This window comes from Metarhizium album (genome assembly GCF_000804445.1).
Source record: "Metarhizium album ARSEF 1941 chromosome Unknown scaffold_48, whole genome shotgun sequence".
Lineage (NCBI taxonomy): Eukaryota > Fungi > Ascomycota > Sordariomycetes > Hypocreales > Clavicipitaceae > Metarhizium > Metarhizium album.
In genome coordinates this window covers 73866-98291 of record NW_024467622.1, presented here as the reverse complement: position 1 = coordinate 98291, position 24426 = coordinate 73866, and the positions used below count along the sequence as shown (strand labels likewise).

Here is a 24426-nt window from a genome sequence, read left to right as displayed (position 1 = left end):
AAAAGGAAAGAGATAATATAACTATAAAGCTTAATATATACTTAACCTATACTTAACCTACACTTAATATAGCGCCTACTAAAATAAGCACTCTAGCCTGCTAGGCAACTTTTATTACAACTTATTGCTAGTTAAATTAATAACTTAATTATTAAGAGGGAGAGAGAGCAGAGAGAGAATAATATTCTAAATACTATTACCTTTATAACTACCCTCTTCTCTACTATAGAGATAAGTTAGAGTCTTAGAGATATAAAAGTAAATATATTAACTATAAGAAGTTGCCTCTATATAAAGTATATTAACTAGAGTATAAGTTAGTTTCTGCTAGTTAGCATACTTATAGTATAACTCTACCTACTCTACCTACTGCTTATATAGCATTTGCTTAATATTCTAAGCTATAGTAGCCTAGCTCTAGAAAAAATTTACTAGTATTTACTAGTTAGAGAGCAGTATATGCCTGCAGTAAAAAAGCGTTAACATAATATGCTAGTAAGCACTAGCGCCTGTAAATTAGCATTAGCGCTTATATTACTAGAGAATAAATTAGCTAGTATATATAAAGAGCAGATAGAACTAGAGGCAATATAGGCTTGCTTTAATAATATATTAAACTTTTTAGTTATAGAATTAAACTATATAGAAAATTTAGTATATATACTAAAGCTCTTACTAGACTTTTTGTATATAGTAGATATAATATATCTACTAGTATTTATAATTTACTGCACTTTCTTCTATTAGTAGTATAGCTTAGAGTTTAAAGCATAAAGGTGCGCCTTTTAAATGTACCTCTTATAGGTTTTATAGCACTACTTATAGGCTATAGTAAGGCTAGAGATGCAACTAGTAGAGCTAGTATTAATAAGCTTGCGCTAATATAGTATATATATTCTTAGAACTTCCTCTCTATTAAAGAGGTTATTATTATTAAAGTTGCCTTCTATAGCATACTTGCCTATATAGCAAGCATTACAGTATAGTAGTAGAGGCAGTAGAGGCAGAAGAGAGAGCGCGCTAGCAGCAGACTCTCTAAAACTAAATTAAGTATGCAGAATATACTATATTATACTTAGAATAGCAGAGGCAATATAGAAATAATATAGAGAAAGAAGGTAGATATAGTAGTAGTAATCTTTAGAAACAAAAATTTTTAGTAGTATAAAAAGAGTATTAGTAATAGTTATTAAAAGGAAAACAAGAAGAATAAGCAGTATAAAGTTACTAAACTATTTGTAAAGCAGAGGTATATTAAGTATATACTATATGCAAAAAATATAAAGTAGAGATATATAGTTGCTAGAGGGATTTATACTATATATCTATCTCTACTATACAGCAGTAATATAGATAAACCTACTAGAAGGAGAGTATATAATAAACTTAAGCTATAGGCTTAAGTAGGTATAAGGCACTATATTAGTGCCTTATTAAGTACGCTTTAAATATATATTAAACCTATATATATATAATAGAAGGAAAAGAGAGAACAGAGAGCTTCTTCTTTCCCTCTTTTCTCTCCTTAAGTTTATAGTTAATACTAGTAATGCTTACACGCAGTAGCCTATAGGGCTAGTCCTTAACAGTATTTCTCTTTTAACCTTACTTATATATATAAAGAAATATAGGCATAAAGTATATTAAATCCTTGCATACAAAATATATGCAAACGTTCCTTATAAGCAATTTATATACTGTAGTTATTTCTCTTGTTTTTGTATGTGTTTTTTATAGTAGGCAGTTTTTGCTGCTAACATAATATTATATTATATTATAGCTAAGTTAAAGCTTAAGAAGATATAATAGTAAAATAACTTATAGAAATATAATAATTATTATAAATATAATAAAATATAATATAGTTTTTAACTTAATAATTTTTTAGTAAAAATAAGCTTAAAGCTTATTTAGCTTTAAGCTAGTAGTAATAATAGTAGTAAAGATTTAAATAATATAAAAAATATATATAATTTTATAAATAAAACTAAGCTATATATAAAGTTAAAGCTAAAATAAAGATAAAATAAAGAATATATACTAACTTACTAGTAACTTTTTAAAACTAAGACTTAGTTATTATTTTGCCTTTAAAAGCACTAATTATCTTTATAATAATTAGCTATTATACTAAGAGTAGCTTAGTACTAGCTTAAACTTATTATAACTTTACTTATATTAAAGAACTAAGAAGTAGATATAATAATAGCTATTAATAAAAGTTAGTAATTTTCTTAAGTTAAAGCTAGTATAAAACTAATATAAAGTATATATATATAAATAGTAAGTTCTAATTAAGTTTAAAGAAAATAAAGGTAATAATAATAATAATAAAAGTAATACTAATAAGAAGTTAGCTAGTATTTATATAAAGACTAACTTAAGCTTAGCTAAGCAGTAAATAAAGCTAGAAACTAAAACTAGCTTACTATTAAAAGTACTTTAGCTTAAGCTTAACTTAAAGTATATATTAATAAGATTTAATATATATTAAAAGTAAGAAGCTTAAAAAAGAAAGAAAAAAGAATAAAAAGTTAAAAAAAGTTTAGCTAGCTTTATAGTTAATAAAAGCTTAAGTTTAATATAGTAGCTATACTAGCTATAGCTAGCTATAAAGCTAAGAAGTAAATTATATATAAAATAAAAGTAAGGTAAATCTAAATATATAAGTTATTATAGCTAAATACTTAATATTTACACTAATAGTTATATAATAGTTTAAAGTTAAGCTAGCTTACTTTTAAGAAAGTAATAAATAATATATTATATTAAGATAAACTATATCTTTAGAGAGAGAGAATAATTAGAAGATAAAGAGAGTAATAAATAACTAAGTAAAGACAGAATAGCTTTAGTATAAAGCTAGAAGTAAGCTAAATTTATAAAGACTATTTACCTCTTTAAAATATAGCTAGTAAAGCTAGTAATAACTATATATATAGAAGATAAATAAACTTTAGCTAGTATAAAGCTAGAGCTAGCTTAGAAAGTAAAAATAGTAGTAAGTAGAGTTTTCCTTTCTATTAAAGAGTTTTCTAAGTTTAATATAAAAAGTTAATATACTAGTTATATAGCTTTCTAGCTATCTAGAGTAATTAATATATATATTAAAAATCTTTATTATTTCTTACTTAGTAATTAATAAATTATATAAGCCTTATTATTATATTATTTATAAAGAGTCTCTTAATTAGCTAATAGTTATAAGTATAGTTACTATAAGCTCTATACTTTATATTATACTTTATTAGAAATTACACGCGACACCCCTTTACGTGTACTTGACCGGTACGTTTCGATACCACTGCCCGGCAGGCGGCAGTGTAGCAATGGATGGCTGTTGCCTTGAGCGAGCGACTTGACCATGACATTTCGCAGCGTGATAATAACGACGCAATAGAACACAATACCATCGACCTTCGCCCCAGCACTATGCGACTTGAATCATGGCCGCGGAAACTCGAGAGTGTCTGTTCCGTCGTAGTTTAGAACCACGTGGGTGCCAGCCATTCAAAGCAGCATCACTCACCGCTCGGAACATTTCACTCGGTAATCACATTCGCCAGACTAGCATCGGATCGGTAATGAAGGCGGGAGACAATACCGGTTTCTGGATCGAAGAACCGAACGAAGCCCTCGTAGAGTAGGAGGTCCAGCCCGCATTCGCATCCAACACGTCCACTATTGGCGCCGTTGTTTAAAGCAACAACAGCAATATGTAAGCGCTCCTCCACGTCGTCATTCCCTGCCTCATCGCATGCCTGTGCCAGAAGCTCCCATGCGTCATGCCCTTCAGGGCGGTCGAGGCAAGTACAGCCGGAATACAGCGTCCGAACTCTTTCCTCGACGATCTTGTATATTTGTCCATACGTTTCAGACCCGCCTGTTTCGGCCGCTGGAAGCACAATTGCTGCAACGTCTTCCAGCTCTGGTGGCAGCCCAGGCTGCCTATCCCGTATGCTGATTGCCTCGTACCGGGCAAACTTGGGTCCGTTGTACCTCCAACATACCAGAAACCAGGCAGTAGAGCCGACTATGGCGTCAGCTAGATCGTAGTCGTGTCGTGTGATTGACCAGAGCAGGGCTTTGAGGATCAACGCCGATACGTCCACAACCTGCTGATCGCTGGTGATACTCCTCACAAGGTTGTTCGTTTCTCCGCACAAAACGTCTCGCTCGTAGTCGATAATGTCGTTGGTGATGGCGACGGCCCAAGATGCTATCAGACCTCGTGGCTCTGCCATGGGCTCACCGACCGTATGATAGCCCATGAATTCACCTATTCTGTCCTGAAGCAAGTCGTATCTCTTCGCGGCAGTGCTGGCGTCGTCCGGGACGTAGTCTTGTTGCACGTCTTGTCGTCGTCGCTGCTCCCTCCTGAACATCTCCACCACACCACTTCGTATTCCGTCGGCAAAGCATCGAGGAACGTCGAGGGGCGTCTTCAGCCACAACCACCACGTCGCCTCCATCCTCTCGGCCAACCAGTCGCGGTATCCGGCCCTTGTAGGCCCATAGTCAACGCCTACCGGGAGATTGGAGAGAAGTACTTCCAAGTGGTATGCCGGTCTCCATCTGCCGTCTCTGGTCAAGAGGCAGGACCATCCAGCAGCCGTCATCCACATCTCGGCATCACCCCGCCGCCACATGCCACCGGGCTCTGCATCGCATCGATCAAGATGGTTGCCCACTCTTCGGTTCCCCGAGTCACGCTTTAGGACGGTGCCATTCTCAGCCAAGCCTGACCACCCTCCAGAACCCTTTCCTGACTTCTTTTTCGGCTCGGTCTGCACATCGCCCCGGTTGATGGATCCCTCCGAGTCCGCGGTCTTATTCGTGATCATGCTGAGAATTCGATCCAAGACATCTTGGTCTATTATTCCAACAGGACCAAGTTTATCCACCTGTGTTGTCTTTGCCAGCCAGTGCTCTGCCCACATTCGTCTTAGACGAGGCAAGTTCCTTGCTCCAGGTGCCGTGGTATCACTAGTCCCGGGTGGACACACTTCGGTGACAGCATCGCCGTCGAAGGACACCCAACCCCCATATACACAGTGAAGGCCAGTGGTTGTAGTATCACGGTCTCTGCGACACCAGTATCCAGCACATGGCTCAGAGTTCAGATGTCCAGGACAGGACATGTAATGGACCACGCCGCCAATCTTGGATGTGATTGCGCCCGTCCAAGACGGTGTCGCCTTCTCCTCTCCGTTGCCCGGCCCCCATTTTTCCACTCGCCCCGGTAGCGAATCCTCGCAGAGCTCCAATCTTATTCTGTCCACGGCGGCCACGACATTCTTGTTAGAGGGGCTGGTCGAATAGGCCGATTCGTTTTGGGCTCCGCCGTTGGCCTGCATTCTGAGATTCAGAAAGTGCTCAAGTCCAAGGTAGGACCTGTGCCGGCACGCTGTTGCGAGTCATCTGTCTGTGACTGGTACCCCAGGTCAAGTATTCAGCTATCCGCTCGTCATCAGCTCAAAGACCAACGCAGTACCGAAGGCGAGGGACAAGAGAACAAACGTACAACAGCGCAAATGCGTGAAACAAGCATCAATAGCAGGGAGCGAACTATGAGTGTGCGGTGAAAGATGGAGGTGCTACAGGGCGAAGGCGTCGATGTCTGCCTTGGTGTCGAGGGCTCCACGTGACCTAGGACCAAGCAGCTAATAAACCGTGGACGCATGCCAACGATTGAGATATATATATTCCGCTCGGCGAAGCAAGTATCAGTTGCAAGTTCTCGGAAAGCGCGTTGTCCGTTTGGCTGATAACTGTACCCTTTGAGCGTGGCAGGCGTCTTGGCCAATCACGTTGGTAGAATCGCGACTCTGTACTTGTCGATGTAACTTACATGACGCTACTGATCCCAATGGTCACTCAGCTCTGTTGTCAAGGTAGAAATAAACTTGTCGTCGGATTCCTAGAACGAGGCGTTGTTGGTGCCGAATAGTCCGAGTGGGGCGCGCTAAAAGGGCAAGTTCAAAGGCATACGCATACTCGGCACGCGGACCAGTGACATTTGCACAAGTAGTTTTGCACAGACACGATGAAGCGGCAGGAATCCGTACTATAGCTTGTGGCTGTACGAATAAAGAATAGTAAAGAGGTTTCCCCTCACGCAAGGAATGAAGGAAAAACTATCAAAAAATAGCCAATATAAGTGGAAGTACTCAAGTTTTAGAATGGTTTATCAAGTGCTGCCATCGTGCGCTGGGATACACAGTGCATCCAGGATTCCGCACTATGCCAGCTCACCGCGGCACGCCCTGCATGCACTGAAGAGAAATTGTTAAAGTACGCTTTGGACTCTGTCATAAAAAGCATGACTGTGAAAATAATAGTTGTGTAGGTATTAGCCCAGTATCTTTGTCATTGTCTGTTCTGATTCGCCACACGCCTCTATGTGCGGTTATCCGTGAGGGTGCGGTTCGTTAAATACATCATTCCTCCTCACTTGATTTACGGCAGAGGTAACGAATGACTTGTTGAGTTGATAATCTCAAGACCGGTTATTCTGCTTTATTGCCTTTTACGCCTGTTGTTTGATTTCTTACGCGGGGGAAGGCTCCTACTACTCTCTGATCGTACAGCCACAAGCTACAGCATAAATTTATGCGTCTCTAGTCGCAAATGTCTGCTGATTTATTAGGGTTATCTAAATCTCGTTATACAACACATCCAAATCCTCCAGCTGGGAATTTCTCATAGGCACTGTACCCACAGTTCTGCCTTCAGCTTGTTAAAGTATATGACGGTACAGCCTCGATAGCTATCAATGATTACTTGACCCCTGACACTCAGGTTGGGGGATGCTCTCGGTATAAGTACACTCTCGGCCCTTGTATTGTTCTGTAGAATCACTATGCACGCGTGACTGCTCGCTTGCTCCAACACAGCTCGCTTGTCTGCTCGTTCCAGGGTATAACATGATATTCAACCCGCAACTACTCTGCACCAGAATCGCTTCCCGCTCCACACCTGACATCTTGTTTCTTCTACCAAGCCCGCCATGGCAACAGACATCGAAGGTGCTGCCCGGAGTCTGGTCAGCTCCATGGCCAAGTCGGCCGGGAGTAAAGCTGGAACATGTACACTGTCCGTCTCTGTATACGACACCGCCTGGGTTGCAATGGTTGACAAACAGGTAAACGGGGGCTCGGTTCCCCTATTCCCCGAGTGCTTTCAGTGTCTCTTGGACGCCCAACTACCAGATGGCAGTTGGGAATCATACGCCGGCACAGTAGATGGCATTTTAAACACAATGGCAGCATTGCTGGCCTTGAAGAAGAGATGCAATGGAACCCGCGGGTTACCCAACATAGACTTGAAGTCACGGTGTTTCAGGGCGGAGACTGCCTTGAGACTCATGTTTGAACGCTGGGACATTACTCAATGCGACCGCGTTGGTTTCGAGATGGTGATCCCTTCTCTGTTGAGACTACTTGAGCAGCACAATACACAGATTGACTTCTCTGGGCGCGAGCTGCTCATGCAAATGCATGACGAGAAGATGTCGGGGCTATACACGCGGCTGAGTGGGCGCGGTCAAACGACCCTGATTCACTCGCTAGAGGCTTTCGTCGGGAGACTTGATTACGGCGAGATGAAGCATTACCTGTCGCCGGGCGGGAGCATGATGGGCTCACCATCGTCCACTGCAGCGTATCTCATGTTCTCGCCGTCCTGGGACGAAAGGGCGGAGGCGTACCTTCGTCTTGTCACTCACACGCCGAGTCACGCCCGGCAGAAAGGAGGAGTGCCATTTGCATTCCCTACCACCATTTTCGAGCTCTCCTGGGTATGGTCCCTTGGAAGCTGGGGGCGCTCCGCCTTTCTGACCTGGGGCTCTTTATCTAGGTCACCGTCACGTTGTTGGAAGCTGGCTTTACTGTACAGGATCTGGGTGAGAGCAATGTTGGAATTGTCAAGGACTTCTTGAGCGAGAATCTCCGTCTAAACAACGGCCTTGCTAGCTTCGGTAGGACCTGTCTGGGGTATACCCTCCTTCGCCTTGGCTTGGTTTTGTTGACAAGGCCTTAGCACCAAACTTGCTTCCGGATGCTGACGATACTGTCATGGCTCTGTCGGCAGTCTACCTCCTAGGAGAGAGGGTCAGCCTGAAGCCCCTGTTTGAGACATTTGAGGTCCCGACACATTTCCGCACGTACGAAGGAGAGAGGAACCCCAGTCTTTCGGTCAACTGCAACGTACTGCTCTGCCTTCTGCGACGTCATGATGTCTACCGCTATACGGCGAAAGTGGCAAAAGTAGCATCGTATTTGACAGAGGCTTGGGACGGGCCTCTCTTCAAGGACAAATGGGTAATGTCGACATTTTGCCCCGTGGAGGATTGCAGGTCCGCCGCTAAAACTCTCACAGAACGAGTCGGAGCAGTACCTCACGATGCTTCTCGCCAAGGCCCTTGTCCTGTTGCTTGCTCGCCGTCGGGCAAATGAGTTGGATGGGCTCCTGATAGGGGATCTGATGGTAGAGGAGCAAATTCCAGCGATGCTCCTCGACATTGTGAATCGTCTCTTTTGCAGCCAAGAAAAGAACGGATCGTGGGAATCAAAGCACGAAGTCACGGCGTACGCTCTCCTGGCGCTGGTGGCACTGGCCGACCACCCTTGGATGCCCGCAGTCGACCAGGAGCTACGTCTGCGTCTACGCAGAGGCAGAGACTATCTTCAGAAGTCCCAGAGCTCTTGGGGTCAAGGGAACCATGTCTGGATAGGGAAAGTTGCTTTTTCTGTCTCCAACTTTTCTGCTGCCTATTGTCTGGCGGCTGTGAAAGCCACCCAGCAGCTGTGCCTCGGATTTCCAGCAGCTAGACAGGATTAGCTCTGTCAGAATCAGGAGCCAATACAGTGTTATTGATGACGACCTCATTCATCTCCCACGATTGCCTTGGCTGTCCGTGACCAAATTTCGATGACAGCCACGTGCTGCCCGTACGTCGCCCACACCTGTCCGTGTACGGCCAACAACACCAAACATCACCGAGAGCGGCGGCTGCGTGCGCATAAAGGTCATAGGCCCCGCGATGGCATCGTAAACTATAAACGGGCCTGGGAGATATTTGCTCCAAAGCAATAGTAAATCAAAGACGGGAGCTATTTCCTCCTCGACGAACAGCAGTTGCTCCACCAACAAGTTGACTGCGACTGACATCTGCAAGCACCCCTTGGCTGTTTTGCTCGACTTGGCGTACAACTTGAGTCAGCGTTTGGCTCTCTGACCGATTCTGGGCGCCGCTCCGTTTCAATGCTTCACATGTGTACATGCAATGCCGTTTGCTTGCTTGCTTGCTTGCTTGCTTGCGTGACGCGAGTATCTACAACCAACCCTCCCGACGACGCTTTCTCGTCAAGGCTTGTTCCACTCGACGTCCTGCACGCATGCTGCCGGTTTGAAGCCGACTTCGTTTCCTGGCTTGGAGACGTACAAAATCGCCCGTCATGGCAAGGGTCAGATGCCCTTCTTGGAGTGGGAAACCCCCATGCTGCCCTCCTCGAGCAGGGCCAAGCACACTGCATCAACAGTCGCCATACCACAAGCAAAGTCTGATCTCAACGCGATAAAATCATCATTTCCAATTGACCATGTCGGCATTCCCATGCGCGCTGGACTCCAAAACAAATAAGCACAGTCTGTGTCATGCAATTGCCTCGACGAAAAGAAAAACCCTCATCAAATCCTGGTCCAGTCCAAGCAGCATCCTCAAAGCCCGACCGACGCCGAACAATGCACAAAAGAAAATGGGCAGCAGTCGCTAATCATGTCATTTCTCACATAACCGTGCCCTCCGCTACAAATGCTCAGTGCTTGTATTTCTAATTCATCGAGTTAGCATTCCGCGCTACACCAGACAGCAGAGCAGAGCAGACCTACCTCGCTAATCCGCCGCCTGTTATCCTGATCCAAGGCATTGGTTGCTCCCATAAGTGTCTGTCCAATGGCCTTGGTCACACCAACCGCAGGTCGGAATATTACCGTCGGCGCTCTCTTCCACATGACCTTGGCAGCACCACTCGCTGATTGGGTTGCCATGACTTCTCCGGGCACTGCGATGATGGCATCCCGTGCAAGGTTGACATCTCTAGATAGTGACCGGAACCCACCCCGGATGCCCTGCAAGACTCCCGTGGGTTGGTCCGCATACAACGATATCTGCTTCCTATCCTCCGGGCCCAGGTCGTCATCTTCCCAGTTGCCCTCTGGTTGGCCGCGCTGGGTAAGCATGTCTTCCGCGCCCTGGAGAGCATACTGCGTTCCCACAGCAAGTTTGGCGCCGAGCTTGACAAGTTCTGTGCCAGTCGTCTTGGCAAATGCAACCGCCCCTTTGGAGATGCTTCGTATGACCCTGCCATCCTTTTGGTACTCGCGCAAAGGAATCTCAATCAGATCTTTGAACCCGCTACCGATATTCACTAGAGATCGAACAGGCGCGAGCCCAGCCACAACCCCAGGGAGCTGATTGTTTCGGACATCTGGCATCCAAATGTCATTCAGCGTCTTGCCAAGGCGATCAAAGCCCGCGACACCGTAAATGATGGTGCGACGGAGAACCATCCGAGACTCTTCCAGCACGATAAAGTTCATAAACTCGGTGGTATGGCCAGATCGCAGACCGCCATAGTCAACCCTCTTGGGCTTGAAGTCGAGCTTGACTGGAATGTCCATCACCTCCGCGCGCTGAAGGAAGGGCGCATCGCTTGGCGACGCATGAACGGGCACTTTGTCGTCCTTGAATTCGAAGAACCGAGTAATAAAGTCCAGGGCATCCTGGTCCACATGCAGTCGTAGTGGCAACACTGTTGCACGAAGGACCATCTCCGAAGCAGCCAGTTCCGGAATCGGCTTCACGTTGAGCAGTTCGATGTGGACCATGCTGGAGCCCATTTCACGCTCTCCATAATCTTGGTCGTAGGACGCGAATTTCTTCCATGTCGATGTAGGGACGTGGTCGAAAATGTCAAAATTTTGAACCCGAACATCAATACTGCTGACCGTCTCTACACTGCCAGGTGGGAACACGACCATGTCGACACTCACGCCCTGCAGCTCAAATGTGATCTTGTGATGCTTACTGCGATGTAGTCGCAAGCGCTTGGACTTGGGATAGCTTCGTCGTGACGCTCGAGTCGTATTCATGGTAACGGTGGTTGTCGCTACAGACTCTGTTTCTGTCGCGTTATCATTTAGCCCCTCGTTGATGGCCTGCGCTAGGTCCTGGGGGTCCCGGTTGGAGGGTATTCCAATGTAGATGGAGTTGAACAGAAAATCCCCGATAGTCTCCTCACCGTCGGCTCCGTCCTCATAAGGCTGAAGACCAGATCGTCGGGACTGGCGCTCGGTAGCCTTGAGTTCGACGTCTTCCACGGCCCTTGCAATGACATCACGAGTGTCGGCCCAATCATAACCATCGAACAGGTTCCAGATAACGTGCACGTCCCGTACAGAAACCTTTACCGGACTAGCATGAATGAGGCTGGTCGGTGCTCTGTCGTAAGAATTCTTGTTTGAGTTCCACACCATCGCCCCATGTTCTTCGGGCGTGGTCCCATCATAGAAATTCTCATGTATCACCAGGTCGTCGTCAGTGCTCTGAGACAACTCACTTTGAGACTGGTTGAATCCGGTCAGCAGGACGCCTTCATTCGTGTCTTCCATCAAGGCACCTTGCGATGTTTCCATGCTCCTTGTTGCGTCAAACAATTCCTCGCCTGCTTGGTTCGACGCGTAAAATCTCGAGTCAACAGAAAGTGGTTTGTCACTCTCCAACCCATCTTCAGAACCGCTTCCTGCCATCTCCTGTGCCCCCGCAAAATCTTGATCAAAGTCGTATTCACCTTCTGGTCTTCCAAATGCCTCAGCGGAGATGGAGGCTAGAAGGTCTTGTACCGGAAGGACCTTTGTTCTGTATTTGTTTTCTTTCGATGGAGGGGTCGGAGGCTTCAAGGCATTGGCCAAAGTAATGAGCGTTTGCGTAGAGTCAGCACATGTTTCCAACACCAAGAGGTCGTCCCGTACTTCAACTTCGATTTTTGTCTCGGCCTTTGCATCGGGGATGAGGATAACGACAACATTCGCTGATGATATGTAGCATATGTCTACAAACCCCAAAGCACAGAGCTCTTCTACCTGTGTAGAGACAGGCGATGCCGATCGAACTCTTGGTATTTCGACCCGCCCACCCATGTTTTGAATTTGTTTGACGTCGTCTATTAAGAGAACGGAAGCCTTGTTAACGCCAATTGAAACTTTCGTCCTGCCATTGTTGGGCAAAATGGCTTGCACACGCGCATCGGTAAGCGCCACAATCATTTTTGACGGCAGGCGATACGGGTTCAGCGCGACAACACAATCTCTCAAAGCCAAGTCTAGAGTCGTGGGTTTGTTGGGACTTGTGGCCTTCTCGGCGCTGGGTGAAGCCGGTCGGCGCAAAAGAGCGGCATGAGCTTGATCTCCCAAGTTTGAAACCGACGCTGCAAGGCCAGCCTCGAAATCTTGTGGCGTAGCATCGCTTCCAAGCTCGAGAAAATCCATTACAGTGGCGACGCTATATTCAAATCTCAAATCTTGAAGTTTGAGTTTCATGATCGGTTCGATTTCATCCCCAATCATCCGCAGCATGACAACTGGACCGTTCGTTGTCGGACCCGGTGCGCCCTCTAAAAGGCTGGAAGCAACGAGTTCCTCAGTTCCATTTCGCCGGACGTCGATGCTGTGAACTGCAACAGCAATCAGAGATGGGACGGTAATTTGGCCTACTTCAAGATCTCGAATGTCACAACTAATGTGGCCAATACGTTCGACAAGTCGGCAATTCAAGGAAAGTTTCTGTACTCTGGTCAGCGTGAGCAGGCCAGGCCGGTCATCCTCTGGTAGGTACTTGGCGACTGCTGCCAATTTGGAAATCTCCTCGCCAAGCGCTGGGAGCGCAGAAAGCTGGCCGATGTTCTTGACGGTCAAGTTGACAGTATCCAAAGTTGCTCTCAACACGGAACCTTTCCTTCTCTGTCGCAGGAGAGTGTCGACCATCACTTCATCGTTTCCGTGGTCAAACTTGACTTTGGAGGGAATGATGAGCTCAAGCAGTTTTTCAAGGTCTGAATCCTTGGGTGCCAAGAGAAACTCCAGCCTCATGCCCCCGACCTCTGCACTAATGGACGGGTCTGCCATGGAATACTTGAGATAGGGGCCCGAAATTCGTATTCTACTACAACCAATACCAACGCCCGCATCTCTGCTGACGACCTTCAAAGCGCTGGTCTCCGCAACCACGCTGCAGTCTTTACCAACAAGCTCTATCAATGCTCCTCCGACTCTCAAGTTCGTCTTGTTCTGCGCTGAGGCTGACTTATCTGTCGGATCAATTGGTGTGTCAAATCGAACACCGCGTGGCTTTGGCGAAACAGTCTGGAGAGACTTTGTTGTTGGTGGCGGGCTGGAAGTCATCGAAGCGCCCATGTTAAGGAAGCTGCTGAGTCCACCGAACCAACCAAAGGTTTCGTCAAGTCGCTGCAAATCGATCTGAACGACCAGCGGAAGTGTTTCCACGCTCGTTCGAATGGTATCAGCGGATTGCAGTATTTCGATTCCGATATCGTGTCCGGTGGAAAGGAAAGAGTCTCTGATAGATGTGCTCATCTGTCTTGCGCCATCGAACGACAAAATGTCACCCCTGGCGTACCCGAAGCGGAATTTTCCAACGTCAATCTTTGTAAAGGTGTCACCTCGCTTAGGCAAGCAGGGCCTATTGGCCATTATGGAAACTTTCGTGTCATCTGACACAGGAATACTCGAAATTTTTAGATTCGTAAGGGTCATATTCAATAGAACGTCCTCATGAACATTAAGTGGGGGAAAATCCACATGCGGATGTGAAGGATTGATCAAGCCATTTAGCCTATTAAGAAAATTGACTGTGATCTCCTCAGCAAGGATTTTCGTACGGGGAACAGCTGCTGGTTTCGAGTCCTGCTGTGTCGGTAATGATGCCTGTCGACCGGGCCGCTTCCCAATCTCCATGGCTTGAAGAAGCTTCTCCACCGCCATAGCCAGTAAGAAGGCAATGGACGCATCAAAGTTGATAGTGACTGGAGACAAAATCGCTTCTAAAACCCCGCTGTCGCTGCTGTCTGCTGCTTTTCCCCGTGCAGGCTGGGGTTGTCTAGGCGATGAGGAGCTATGAATTGAAAATGCTCCAGGCGCCTGAGGGTAGATAGATGATGATTGCCCCAACGATTCCGACAGTCGACTGAGCGATGCGGGGGAGTCGACGTGAACATGAATGTGCTGATGCTGTGTAGGGAGGTAGATTGAAGCACTGTTGAGCCGCATAATCTCTTTGACCAGCTTTGGAGGGCTTCTGGGGGTGGCAATACTATCGTCTGCGCACGATTCAAACCCAGGGCTGAGGAGCGGTTGCCGCAAAGAGCGCAATAGTGATGCCTGACTAAATGCGGGCGATGACATGGTGCTGTTGCCATCAGATCCAGCTTTTTCGCCACTGGCAGCAGGCTCCTTTCCACCGGCTCTATCCGCAGAATGCACAATGGTCTCATGGTCTGTGTTGATATTATCGTCCCAGGCGCCTGGCATAGTTGGTGTTCTTGGTGGGGCATCTTCTATGTGCTGTGTAAAGGGCGTTACAGGAGGTCGCTCCACGTCGTCTTTGGTTGGTATATCCATTGTCTCTCGTGTCTCTGATTTCTGGAAAGGTCCAGCGTCCTGTTGTGCTTTGATTGGTTGTGAACGTCCTAGTACTCGAGACTTCTCCATCTCCACCGTCTCTATGATATTCTTGGGCATATCGAGGGAGACGTCGGGAGCTTGCTCCTCTACGAAGGCCGAACTTCGCTGAGCCGCGGTCTGTGAAAACGCACTCAGATACATACTTTCTGCTTCCTCATGTGTGTAGATCTGCGACTCTGCCAAGTCTGTCTCAGACGCGGACCCCGACGGCAGTTGACTTCCTGGCATAGGGGAAGCTTGGCTACACAGTTCTGAAGGAGCCAGATGAGACAAGCCAGTCTCATGATACCGTTCAGCATGCGTCAAATTATCATGTTCAGCGCCAAGACCGGACCCTTGGAACTCGGTAGCCGCCTGAGCCTGTGTTGGCGATGTCAGGCTAGACTCGGTAGAACAAAATAAGTGACTAGATCTTGGGGATACTTTGGAGTCAAAATATTTCGATGCGCGGGGCGTCGATGGGCTTCGATCGCCGAGTGCGTCCTCGGGTTTCTCTTCTAGGGCACGTTCCATATCTGAGAAGTCATATGGTATCGCTAGCGCTTCCTCGCTGTCACCAAGAGGGTAGTCTTGGCTGTCCGAATCTTCATTGTCATCATCATCCGACAGGCGTTCCCGAAAACTTTCCTGGAGGGCTGCCATAGGCTGTTCATGGAAGCTACCTTGTGATAGGAAAGTGGCTTGTCGAAATGGTGGGTTTCTCGTCATTGCCGGTGACGAGGCAAAAGATGGAGAGGTCGTTGAAGGCGTTCGAGTGAAGGAGGCGAAGGCATCAACTTCGGATATTAAGGAAGCGCGGACGCTCGAAAATGAGACATGGCGCTTACCCTCCCGGTGGACGATTCGCGGAGCACCAGGATTCTCCCCTTGAACGTCAGTGGTGATGCCTTCAACGTCGACTTGTCCGATGGCTACCTGGAGAGAAATGGGCTCGAGTTTAGATGAATTCAACTCGGCGGGAACCTCCAGGTCGAGCTCGAACACGACATTCTTTATGACGATCTGTGTTCGGTCGACGATACTCTGTAAAAAGTCTGCCAGAAATCCTGGTAGTGAAAGCGGCTGCCCTGTACCAAATTGAGACTCGTCTTCGCTCCCATCCTCACTAATGGTGACGGATGCTCCCAAATCGTTGGTCTCTGCAGCCAGAGCATCTTCCAGCTGTCTTCTTTCGGAAATCGGCTGGGTTTCCAGAAAAGATTGCGCCAAATCGGCTGTATTCGGAACCACGAAGGCTTCCCGAGTCGGCGTGCCTGACGTCCGACCTGCCTTGGATGTGTCCCCAAAAATCTTTAAGCCGACGCGAACACCATCAACTTGAACAATAATGGGACTTGTGTAGAAGTCCATGGGTATAGTTATGCGGAGGAGAAGCACTTTAGCCATGTGAAGACCAAAAGTCGGCGGTAGGCTGAGGAGTTTTTGAAGCTTCTGCAAGCGAGCATGAGCGAGCGCAACGGCAGGGGTGGAGGGTCATGATGAATTTGGGCAACAAACATACCTTGAGCTTGATGCCAACATCTCGGAACTCAAAAACGGTGTTCCTCCCTATTGCCAGGTCGAGGTTTTCCATGTCGAGGGCGTCGGCATCTAGCAGGTCCAGTCGGGACAAGGCATAGCGAAGAAGGCGTTTGGGCATGCCTGAGCCTCGAAATGACTGGAACAAGGTAGCCATGGTGCCCGTGGAGGACTGAGGGCAGATGGGAAACGAAATGTGGTTGGGCACAGTTCAGAGACGCGGCCGGCCGGCCAACAGTCCGAGGACGCAATGCGTGCTTTGTAGGAGGCTCGTTGAACACCAAGAGAAGCACAAGGTCGTCCCGGGATGACCAGACTCCGTACCAGACGCAGACGCAGACGCAGACGCGGCGAGGAGGCTATTCATTCTGCGGGACGGCCGGGCTGAAGTGGTGAGTTTGCGGGAGACGTCGATGCGATGGAGGAAAAGTCAGGGTCGGTGGTGTATCGTGTGCATTTTGGCTCGCTCGGGCTTTGTTTCACTGGCTGAAGAACAAGGTTTTGTGTCGATAAACGGTCTTGATGTTGGGGCAAAGACGCGCGAGATGGGCAAGATTGAAGGAGCGAGGCCAAGGGACCGACCGGGTGACGCCAGGTCGGACCGTGGACGCCTAGGCAGCTCCCGAGTCGGCATTGGTCCAAGTCGGCGGCGGTGCACTGGAGACTGGAGTCTGGTGGTGACATCAATGCACTCGGCTTGTGTGTGTACTAAAAGCACTGGAGTGAGGAGAGTCCAAGTGCGTGTGGCGTCGGCTGGGGTACAAGGTACAATGTCGGCTGCTGCTACTCTGGACCTGACTTGACCTAGACCCGACCTACGGAGTAGACCCGTGCCAGACCAGACGAGATATCCATGTGTTCAGAGTGGGGCCCGAGGCACCCGCGTGATGATGGCGAGTCTGCGAGCCCAGGTCTAATCTTGCTGCCAGATTCCTCCGCCTGACCGGCTCATCAGTGTGCATGAGCTATTTGTTGTCTTTGACTCGTGCACCGAATCTTCAAATGGCTGGTTCAGCTTTCATCTGCTAGACAACTTGGCAAGTCTGGAGCACAGGTAACTTACCGTAGGTACGTACATGCGCACGCCTACCTGCTCCCCAGCAGTCATGTATTTCGTATGCGCAACGAATTCGGCTGCGTTGATTGGCCGTCAGCCAGTCTTTCTGCTGCCTGCCCAATCTGATATCAGTCGGGTTCTTTGCTGCTCTTCACCATCAGCGCGCTCAACTTTGAGCCTTTGTCTCGCCATGCCCATTCGGCCTAAGCATATGCGTAAGCCTTCGCCGGCCAACAAATGCCATGTATGATTGTCATCCCCCGGAGATAGATCAGTTGATGCATCATGCGGCTGTGCCCAAAGCAGGAGCAACAAGGGAATCTAGAGGGAGGCATGGCACTTTTGTGTCTCAGTGTCTGCTAGAGGATACAACTTGCCATGACCGTCTTATCTCTTTTCTTTTTCTCTTCCCCTCCCTTTATCACTGTCTTTCGTTCTCCCTGTTTTGCTCCCTTCTAACTTTGCTCTTTTTTTTTTTCTTCTTCTTCGTTTTGGTCTGACATCCCGCAGATTTCTTCGAGCTTCAACTGTCCCTCCCGTGACGACAAAACCCCGTCAATCTTCAACCTGGACATGGATGCTTACTCTATATGCCGCACCAGCCCAGCCCTGCGACATCCATCGAGAATTTACGAAGACCTGAGAGCGGCTTTATTCGGCAGCCTGGCCTCCCGAAGCAGCTGTGTGGGATTCAATGACAATATGAGTCTTTCCGAGCCCCGCGCCCCCAAGGTATTCTTGTACCAAACCAGTCTGCGCGTCCAACTTATTTTTCCCCCGTGTTTGGCTTTGACTTTGCTTCGGTTCTCGCAGCAATTCGCACCCAGCCGGGAACCCCATCATCGCTGTGTCGCAAAGTAGTACGTGATAGTCTGAACATGGTCAATAGCTTACCCAAATCATCTTCCTAGCGGCGCCATACATCCACATCCCAACCCAGCATCGCTATCATTGGCGCCGGTCTGGCTGGCCTCCGCTGTGCTGATGTACTCGTCCAAAACGGCATCAGTGTCACCATAATAGAAGCAAGGGATCGAATAGGTGGCCGAGTGCACCAAGGAGAGCTTCCTGGCGGACGGGCGGTTGACCTTGGCCCCAACTGGATCCATGGAACAGACGACAACCCCATCCTCGATATTGCAAAACAAACGAATACCGCTGCGGGAAGCCTCAACTCAAATGTGTGGGTACACGACCACCTTGGCGGCTTGATGTCACAGGAAGATGGCGAGAAATACAGCGCAATGGTCTGGGACCTCGTTCAACAGGCATTTGAGCATTCCAACACGCACGGCGCAGAGACTCACGCGGATAAGAGCCTGCTCGACTTTGTTCATGAGCGGATTTCGGACATGATCCCCGAAAGCGACGCAGAGTGTGCCAAGAAACGAGGAGTCCTTGTTCGCCTGGTCGAGATGTGGGGGACGTTTGTTGGCAGTCCGGTCTCTCGACAGAGCCTCAAGTACTTTTGGTTGGAGGAGTGCCTGGAAGGAGGTAATTCACATTCACGCACACGACACATTGTCAATACGTGCCAGACGATGACTGTCCAGCAGAAAACCTTTTCTGCGCCGGCACGTACAAGAAAATCCTGCACCACATCGCGGACCCCGCCGTCACTGGAGCGGACTTGATGCTAAACTCCAAAGTGACTAAAGTCACGCGCCAGTACCAAAGCAGCAACAAGGTTAAAATAGAGCTTGACAGCGGTCGGCATCTCTTGTTTGACGAGGTTGTCGTCACCGCGCCGCTTGGCTGGCTGAAAAGACACCCCGACGCATTCAACCCTCGCCTCCCGGCACGACTGACAGAAGCCATAAGCGCCATCGGATACGGGTGCCTCGAAAAGGTACTTCAAGATGACTCCAATCGTTCAACTACCTAGATATTTAGCAGCTGTCGCAACTGACAAGCGCCAGGTATACATCACCTTTCCCACGGCATTCTGGCTCGTGTCCATGAGAATGAGGGGATTCATAGAATGGATCACGCCAACCTACGCCCCCTCCAACCCGCATCAGTGGCATCAAGATGCCTTTGAGCTCGGCAGCCTTCCTGAGCCACACAACCACCCAACTCTGCTGTTCTACACTTTTGGCGAGCAATCGAAATACATGACGTCCACACTCGCCAAACTAACGACCCAGTCCCAAAGGACGGCCTTCCTAGTAGACTTTTTCCAGCCCTACTACTCGCTGTTGCCAAACTACTCGGCCGACTCACCGGACTGTAAACCCCTGGCGTTGCTCGCGACGGAGTGGTTAAATGACGAATTCGCAGGGAATGGAAGCTACTGCAATTTCCAGGTCGGCTTAGAGAAGGGTGACGAGGATATAGAAGTCATGAGGCACGGTTTGCCCGACCAAGGGATATGGTTTGCGGGCGAGCACACGGCGCCGTTTGTGGCCTTGGGAACCGCAACGGGAGCGTATTGGAGTGGTGAAATGGTTGCGAAGAGGATCGTCGACACGTACGCCAGATTAAAGCAAAGTTGAGAATCATGTGACGATATCCCGTGGAATCTGGCTTCCCTATTTGAAAGTATGCAAAGAAAACAAAAATAAAAATAGCAATAAAGAGCCCGTTTCACTCTACTCGGTGTTTCTATAAAGCCGCGCGCTCCCGGGGTATCAATGACGTTTTTAAAAAAAAGGCAGCGGGAAGAAAAGAACAAACAAACAAACACCACACCAACAATAGAGGCATTTATTCATCCTGCAACTCCCAGCAAGCTGCCACGCAGACTCGTCAGCCACCAGCGGCATCCCTCCAAGCAGTCAACCGGAAACGCTTTCCGGCTCCCTCCCCAAGACGACAAGGAGAGGGCAGGGCACGTATCCCGCACGCCTCGGCGGCGGGCTACGCAAGTACGCTACGCAACCGGGTGCGGATTGTTCCCAACCGTCTTGTACATGTCGCGCAGCTCAAAGTCGTCCAAGTCCCCCTCCGGCAGCTCGGCCACGACCCTCGCGGGCCTCCCCGCCACGACGGAGAAGCTAGGGATGACCATGAAGGGGGGCACGACGGCGCCGTCGAGAATCCTGACGTAGTCCTTGACGATGGCGAACTCGCCGACGGTGCAGCCGCTCCCGATGGAGACGTGGCTTCCCACGGCGGCGGCCTGGACGACCGTGTTGTGGCCGACAAAGACGTGGTCGCCGAGCCGGAGGGGCATGTAGGTGAAGGCGCCCTTGTAGAGGCGGCCGGGGGGCCGGAGGAGCGCGCCGCGCGAGAGGAAGCAGTAGCGGCCGATGGCGACGGCGGTGGAGCTCGTGGGCGTGGGCGTGGGCGCCGAGGACGACGAGGAGGGCGCCGTGCGCACCAGGTCACCGCGGATCATGACCTCGGGCTGGATGACCGTCTTGCCGCCGAGCATGATGTTTTGCGTGCCGACGAGGATGGCCTTGCGGGCGACCTTGTTGCCCGTGTCCTGCCGGCGGGATGAGTTAGTTGACGGCAGGGAAGGGGAGGGGGCAGCGGGGGAGGCACGGTTTCGATGTAGTCGCCTTTTGTAGGGCGGCGGGACATGCTGGGCTGCTGGGCTGCTGGGCGGGCGGGCGGGCGGGCGGTGATGATGTCCGGCTGGTGATTTGGGTGAGCTCCGACGCCTCGGCTTGGAGTTGACGGCTGCCGCTGGTCCCGGTATGTGGGTGTGGGGACGAGGAGCCCAGGCAGTGCTGGCAATTTGTTGTTGAGACTGTCAGTGTGCTCTGCTGCGGGGGTCCACAGAGGACAGCAGAGGCCACGCAGGGGCCACGGAACGGTGGTGTGATGCGGTCGTTGTACTCGGTACGTGGATGATGGGTTTCTCCGTACCGTCGACTCCAGCTATCAACACACGTCAGCAGTGGCCTCTGGATCGTGAAGGCTCGGAAACCATGACACCAGAATCGCCTCCAGATGCCGTTTGTGACTGGTGAACTCAGCTGCAAGCATCTCCCCTGGGCCCTCGGCGTGGCCTGGCAGTTCCTGGACTCCTGGCAATCGTCGTCCAAACAGATGCGCTGCAGTCGGCGCCAAACCGCCAAAAGTGACGAGGCCCCACTTGGCACAAACTCCTGACTTGGGTGGCCCGTGCGCGCGGCCCGCTTCGGCCAGCCAGACGATTTGCTTGAACGTTTCGGGACTGTGACCACTGACGAGACCAGACATCCATCGCGGCTACCGGCAACCCGCATGTCCCTCCTTGTTTCTGGACAAGGATTCTGGCCCTGGAGTCCTGCCGACGTGATGATGCATCTCGGGCGTGTCGTCCTTTCGGGCTCATGAGCGGGCAACTCAGCCGTCTACCGCCTGGCATCGCTGCACGTATCTGCATGTCTCCGATGCTGTTTGAAACCATCTCGAACATGGTCTCGCCTTACCGATGGGGTCCATGTGGCTTGCTTGGAACCAAGTTGGACGTGGAACCTTGACGAGACGCACCAAGTGGTCATGACAACCGCCTGGCAGTAGACGGACGACTCGGCAAGCGACAGACGGTGGTGGATTCGGTGTCGTTGGACGCTCGTGTGCCGAAATACGTTGCACAGTGCCATGGGTCCCGCGAGGAATGTTTGACGTGCGTTGGTGCATCAAATACCACCAGGATCGTGCACACGATGCAGAAGGCACCCGCAACTCGTTGCGCGCCAAGCTTCCTTGCACTTTGGACAGACATGCCCAGCGTCTTTGAACCTTGTGCAAGCACACACGGTCGAGTCGTCGTCTATGATGCTAGGAGGTCTAGGTTGATACCTGGGGATATAACCTGTGCTGCGTCCCAGCTCTTGGTCAGACCAAGCTTCGACAACTCCGGCGAACATTGGACATGTCCAGGATTCGCCAATTGAGATCTCCTAGAGCTCTCCTAGAGCTCTCCTACTCGCCCGGCCGCCTCCTCCACTCGAGCTGCGTCCTGCATCCTGGCCCGTCTTCCAAGTTACACACTACTACTGCACGCCACCAGTGTTGTAAGCGCCCAGGCGGGTACACGACCAATGGGCCGACAATTCGGGGCCATGTGACTGGTTCCTTGGATTCTATTCTTGTAACTTGACTGCATGGTCTTCCTTCCTGCCATACGTTACTCCGTGCTCGGGTTGGTTTATCCGTCGAGCCCTTGGCCAACGAAGCTGCAGTCCTGCCCGGCCATCTCTTTTCCGTCGCCCAGCAAACTATATCAAGTCGGCCTGCTTCCTCACGTCTTCTCGGATTCGACATTTCGGTAGAGGACCTGCACCTGGCCCACACCTTTCCTCTCTTCCCTCGCGCGATTTCCCTGCCTCTTGCAAGCCCGTCCTCTCAGCCAGCATGTACAAGGCATATCTGCTTCTGCTGTCAGCTGCGTTGGCAGCAGCACTGCCCGGTAGCTGCAGTCGCGTCGGTAGCTCCAAGTCTGCAGATCTGCCCCAAACTGGTGAGGGTAAGTCAGAACGATGCTCTTGTCCACCCACCAAGTCCGCCGGTTACTAACAGTCAATTAATTGGCAGGCAAAAACCTCCCTCAGCCTCCCCGAGGCTCCAGGCTCCTCCACATCGCCCTGGGCATCGGCGTTCAGAACTACACGTGCGCCAGCGTTGGCGCCAGCGCGGTGGCTACTGGCGCTCTCGCGATGCTCTACGACATCACCAACCTGTTCCCCGGGCAAGGCAATGCCTCCCTGTCTCAAGAAGATTGGGACAGCCTCACGTCTCGCGCTCTGAGATCACAAAATGTTCCTTTGAACTTTGACACCTCCTTAGGGGGACGTGTCAAGCCTGATTCGCCCGGGGCATCTCGAACCGACCCCTTCCCCAACGACGGCCCTCTCTCCCTCGAGTGCCCGGATGACGCACTGCCCTTCCTGGGGCACCACTTTTTCAACAGCGCCGGCGTGCCCGTGTTCTCACTGAGCGGTGGCGAGGTCAACTTGCTTGCTGAGAAGCTTGCGAGCGTGGATGCTCCCGCCACTGCGGACAGGGGACCAGACGGCACCGGCGCGGTGGCATGGCTCCAGCTCGGCGCCATAGAGGGCACTGTCGGCGATGTCAAGCTCGTCTACCGCGTCTTGACGGCCGGAGGAAACAGCCACGGCTGTCAAAATGCCGCTGGTGAGGACAGCACCAAGTACGCTGCCCAGTACTGGTTCTTTGCATAGACGTTGATCAACGGGGGCCCTCGCAACACCTACTTGACGCATTGTCATTGCTTTCTCTTTTTGTCTCAACGTTGTTGTTCGGGCTGTTGCAGTTCAACGACGCGCCGTACATAGACTCGGAAGCACCTGCACACCAACTAGAGGGCGGTCAAGATGGATGTGCAAACTCAATAAAAAAAAAGCATTGCAAGGGACCTTCTCGCCCGACGGCCGTAGTCTTGGTTGCTGTGACTCCCGGAAGTCAAATTGTCCAGACACTCGTTTATAAATGACATTGGCCATATGTCAACGGAATGCGACGGACTGCTGCACAGCCAGGGCCCAGGGGGGGCGCCTCCTCTGTGCTTGCCAGTCCATCCATCTGCGCTGGTGCCCGAGCATCCGGGGGGTTTGGGGCGTGAAAAGTCTTGCCTCTCCGCCTGGTCCGCGATTCAGCTTGCATCGTGCCACCGTCCCGGCCGGCAGGGTCAACGGTCAACGTGTCGCAGTCGGCAGGCATGGAAGAATCTACATGACCTGACGTTACGCGTTGCTCGGCCAAACACTCCTTCCGTTTAGGACCGACCTTCTTCATGGCCCTAGCCTAAGCAGCGCCTTTGCGGCGACCAAGAGCCATCAGGTCAAACGGCGGCGGTCATCAACAGGCGAAACGAGGCCACGACTTGAGCGTACTTTGGAGACGTGCTGGGAATGGGGACTGGGAATGGGGGCGGCGACATCGTGGCCGCTCCGGGTTCTGGGTGACCTTCTCCGCGTCTGGACTCCTCCTTGCCCCCCAAATCTCTATACCTGCCTGTTGTCCGGGGGGGGGGGGATGGCGGCTGGAAACTGGATTTCGATTTCGGAACGGGCTCTGCGTCCCACGCCAGCCAGGCCGTCGTGTCCGAGACGAGCGACGCGGCGCGATGATGTCGCCGTTCGAGGCCGTGGCTCAACGAGGCCGCTCGACGAGGACGAGTGGAGGAGCGTAGC

General features: G+C 50.3%; 7 protein-coding genes across 7 annotated transcripts; 3 read left to right on the top strand and 4 right to left on the bottom strand.

Moving 5' to 3' along the window:
- Positions 1 to 3542: 3542 nt before the first annotated feature.
- Positions 3543 to 5357, bottom strand: MAM_08266 (uncharacterized protein; the record flags this gene model as incomplete). The annotated part of the gene is made up of 1 exon (XM_040827064.1): positions 3543 to 5357. One exon carries the CDS (start codon positions 5355 to 5357, stop codon positions 3543 to 3545), a length of 1815 nt encoding a protein of 604 aa, XP_040674972.1.
- A 1652-nt stretch (positions 5358 to 7009) lies between these two features.
- On the top strand, positions 7010 to 8841 carry MAM_08265 (Terpenoid cylases/protein prenyltransferase alpha-alpha toroid; the record flags this gene model as incomplete). Its single annotated transcript, XM_040827063.1, has 4 exons — positions 7010 to 7798; positions 7858 to 7978; positions 8041 to 8321; positions 8380 to 8841. 4 exons carry the CDS (start codon positions 7010 to 7012, stop codon positions 8839 to 8841), a joined length of 1653 nt encoding a protein of 550 aa, XP_040674971.1.
- A 977-nt stretch (positions 8842 to 9818) lies between these two features.
- Positions 9819 to 16435, bottom strand: MAM_08264 (Autophagy- protein 2; the record flags this gene model as incomplete). The annotated part of the gene is made up of 3 exons (XM_040827062.1): positions 9819 to 9833; positions 9892 to 16191; positions 16262 to 16435. The coding sequence occupies 3 exons, from the start codon at positions 16433 to 16435 to the stop codon at positions 9819 to 9821; spliced, it is 6489 nt and encodes a 2162-aa protein (XP_040674970.1).
- A 1602-nt stretch (positions 16436 to 18037) lies between these two features.
- Positions 18038 to 19830, top strand: MAM_08263 (amine oxidase; the record flags this gene model as incomplete). The annotated part of the gene is made up of 4 exons (XM_040827061.1): positions 18038 to 18067; positions 18247 to 18829; positions 18892 to 19184; positions 19255 to 19830. 4 exons carry the CDS (start codon positions 18038 to 18040, stop codon positions 19828 to 19830), a joined length of 1482 nt encoding a protein of 493 aa, XP_040674969.1.
- A 377-nt stretch (positions 19831 to 20207) lies between these two features.
- On the bottom strand, positions 20208 to 20863 carry MAM_08262 (Trimeric LpxA-like protein; the record flags this gene model as incomplete). Its single annotated transcript, XM_040827060.1, has 2 exons — positions 20208 to 20765; positions 20825 to 20863. 2 exons carry the CDS (start codon positions 20861 to 20863, stop codon positions 20208 to 20210), a joined length of 597 nt encoding a protein of 198 aa, XP_040674968.1.
- Positions 20864 to 21166: 303 nt separating this feature from the next.
- On the bottom strand, positions 21167 to 21487 carry MAM_08261 (uncharacterized protein; the record flags this gene model as incomplete). The annotated part of the gene is made up of 1 exon (XM_040827059.1): positions 21167 to 21487. One exon carries the CDS (start codon positions 21485 to 21487, stop codon positions 21167 to 21169), a length of 321 nt encoding a protein of 106 aa, XP_040674967.1.
- A 1140-nt stretch (positions 21488 to 22627) lies between these two features.
- MAM_08260 (malate dehydrogenase) lies at positions 22628 to 23454 on the top strand (the record flags this gene model as incomplete). Its single annotated transcript, XM_040827058.1, has 2 exons — positions 22628 to 22739; positions 22808 to 23454. 2 exons carry the CDS (start codon positions 22628 to 22630, stop codon positions 23452 to 23454), a joined length of 759 nt encoding a protein of 252 aa, XP_040674966.1.
- Between the last annotated feature and the right edge of the window lie 972 nt (positions 23455 to 24426).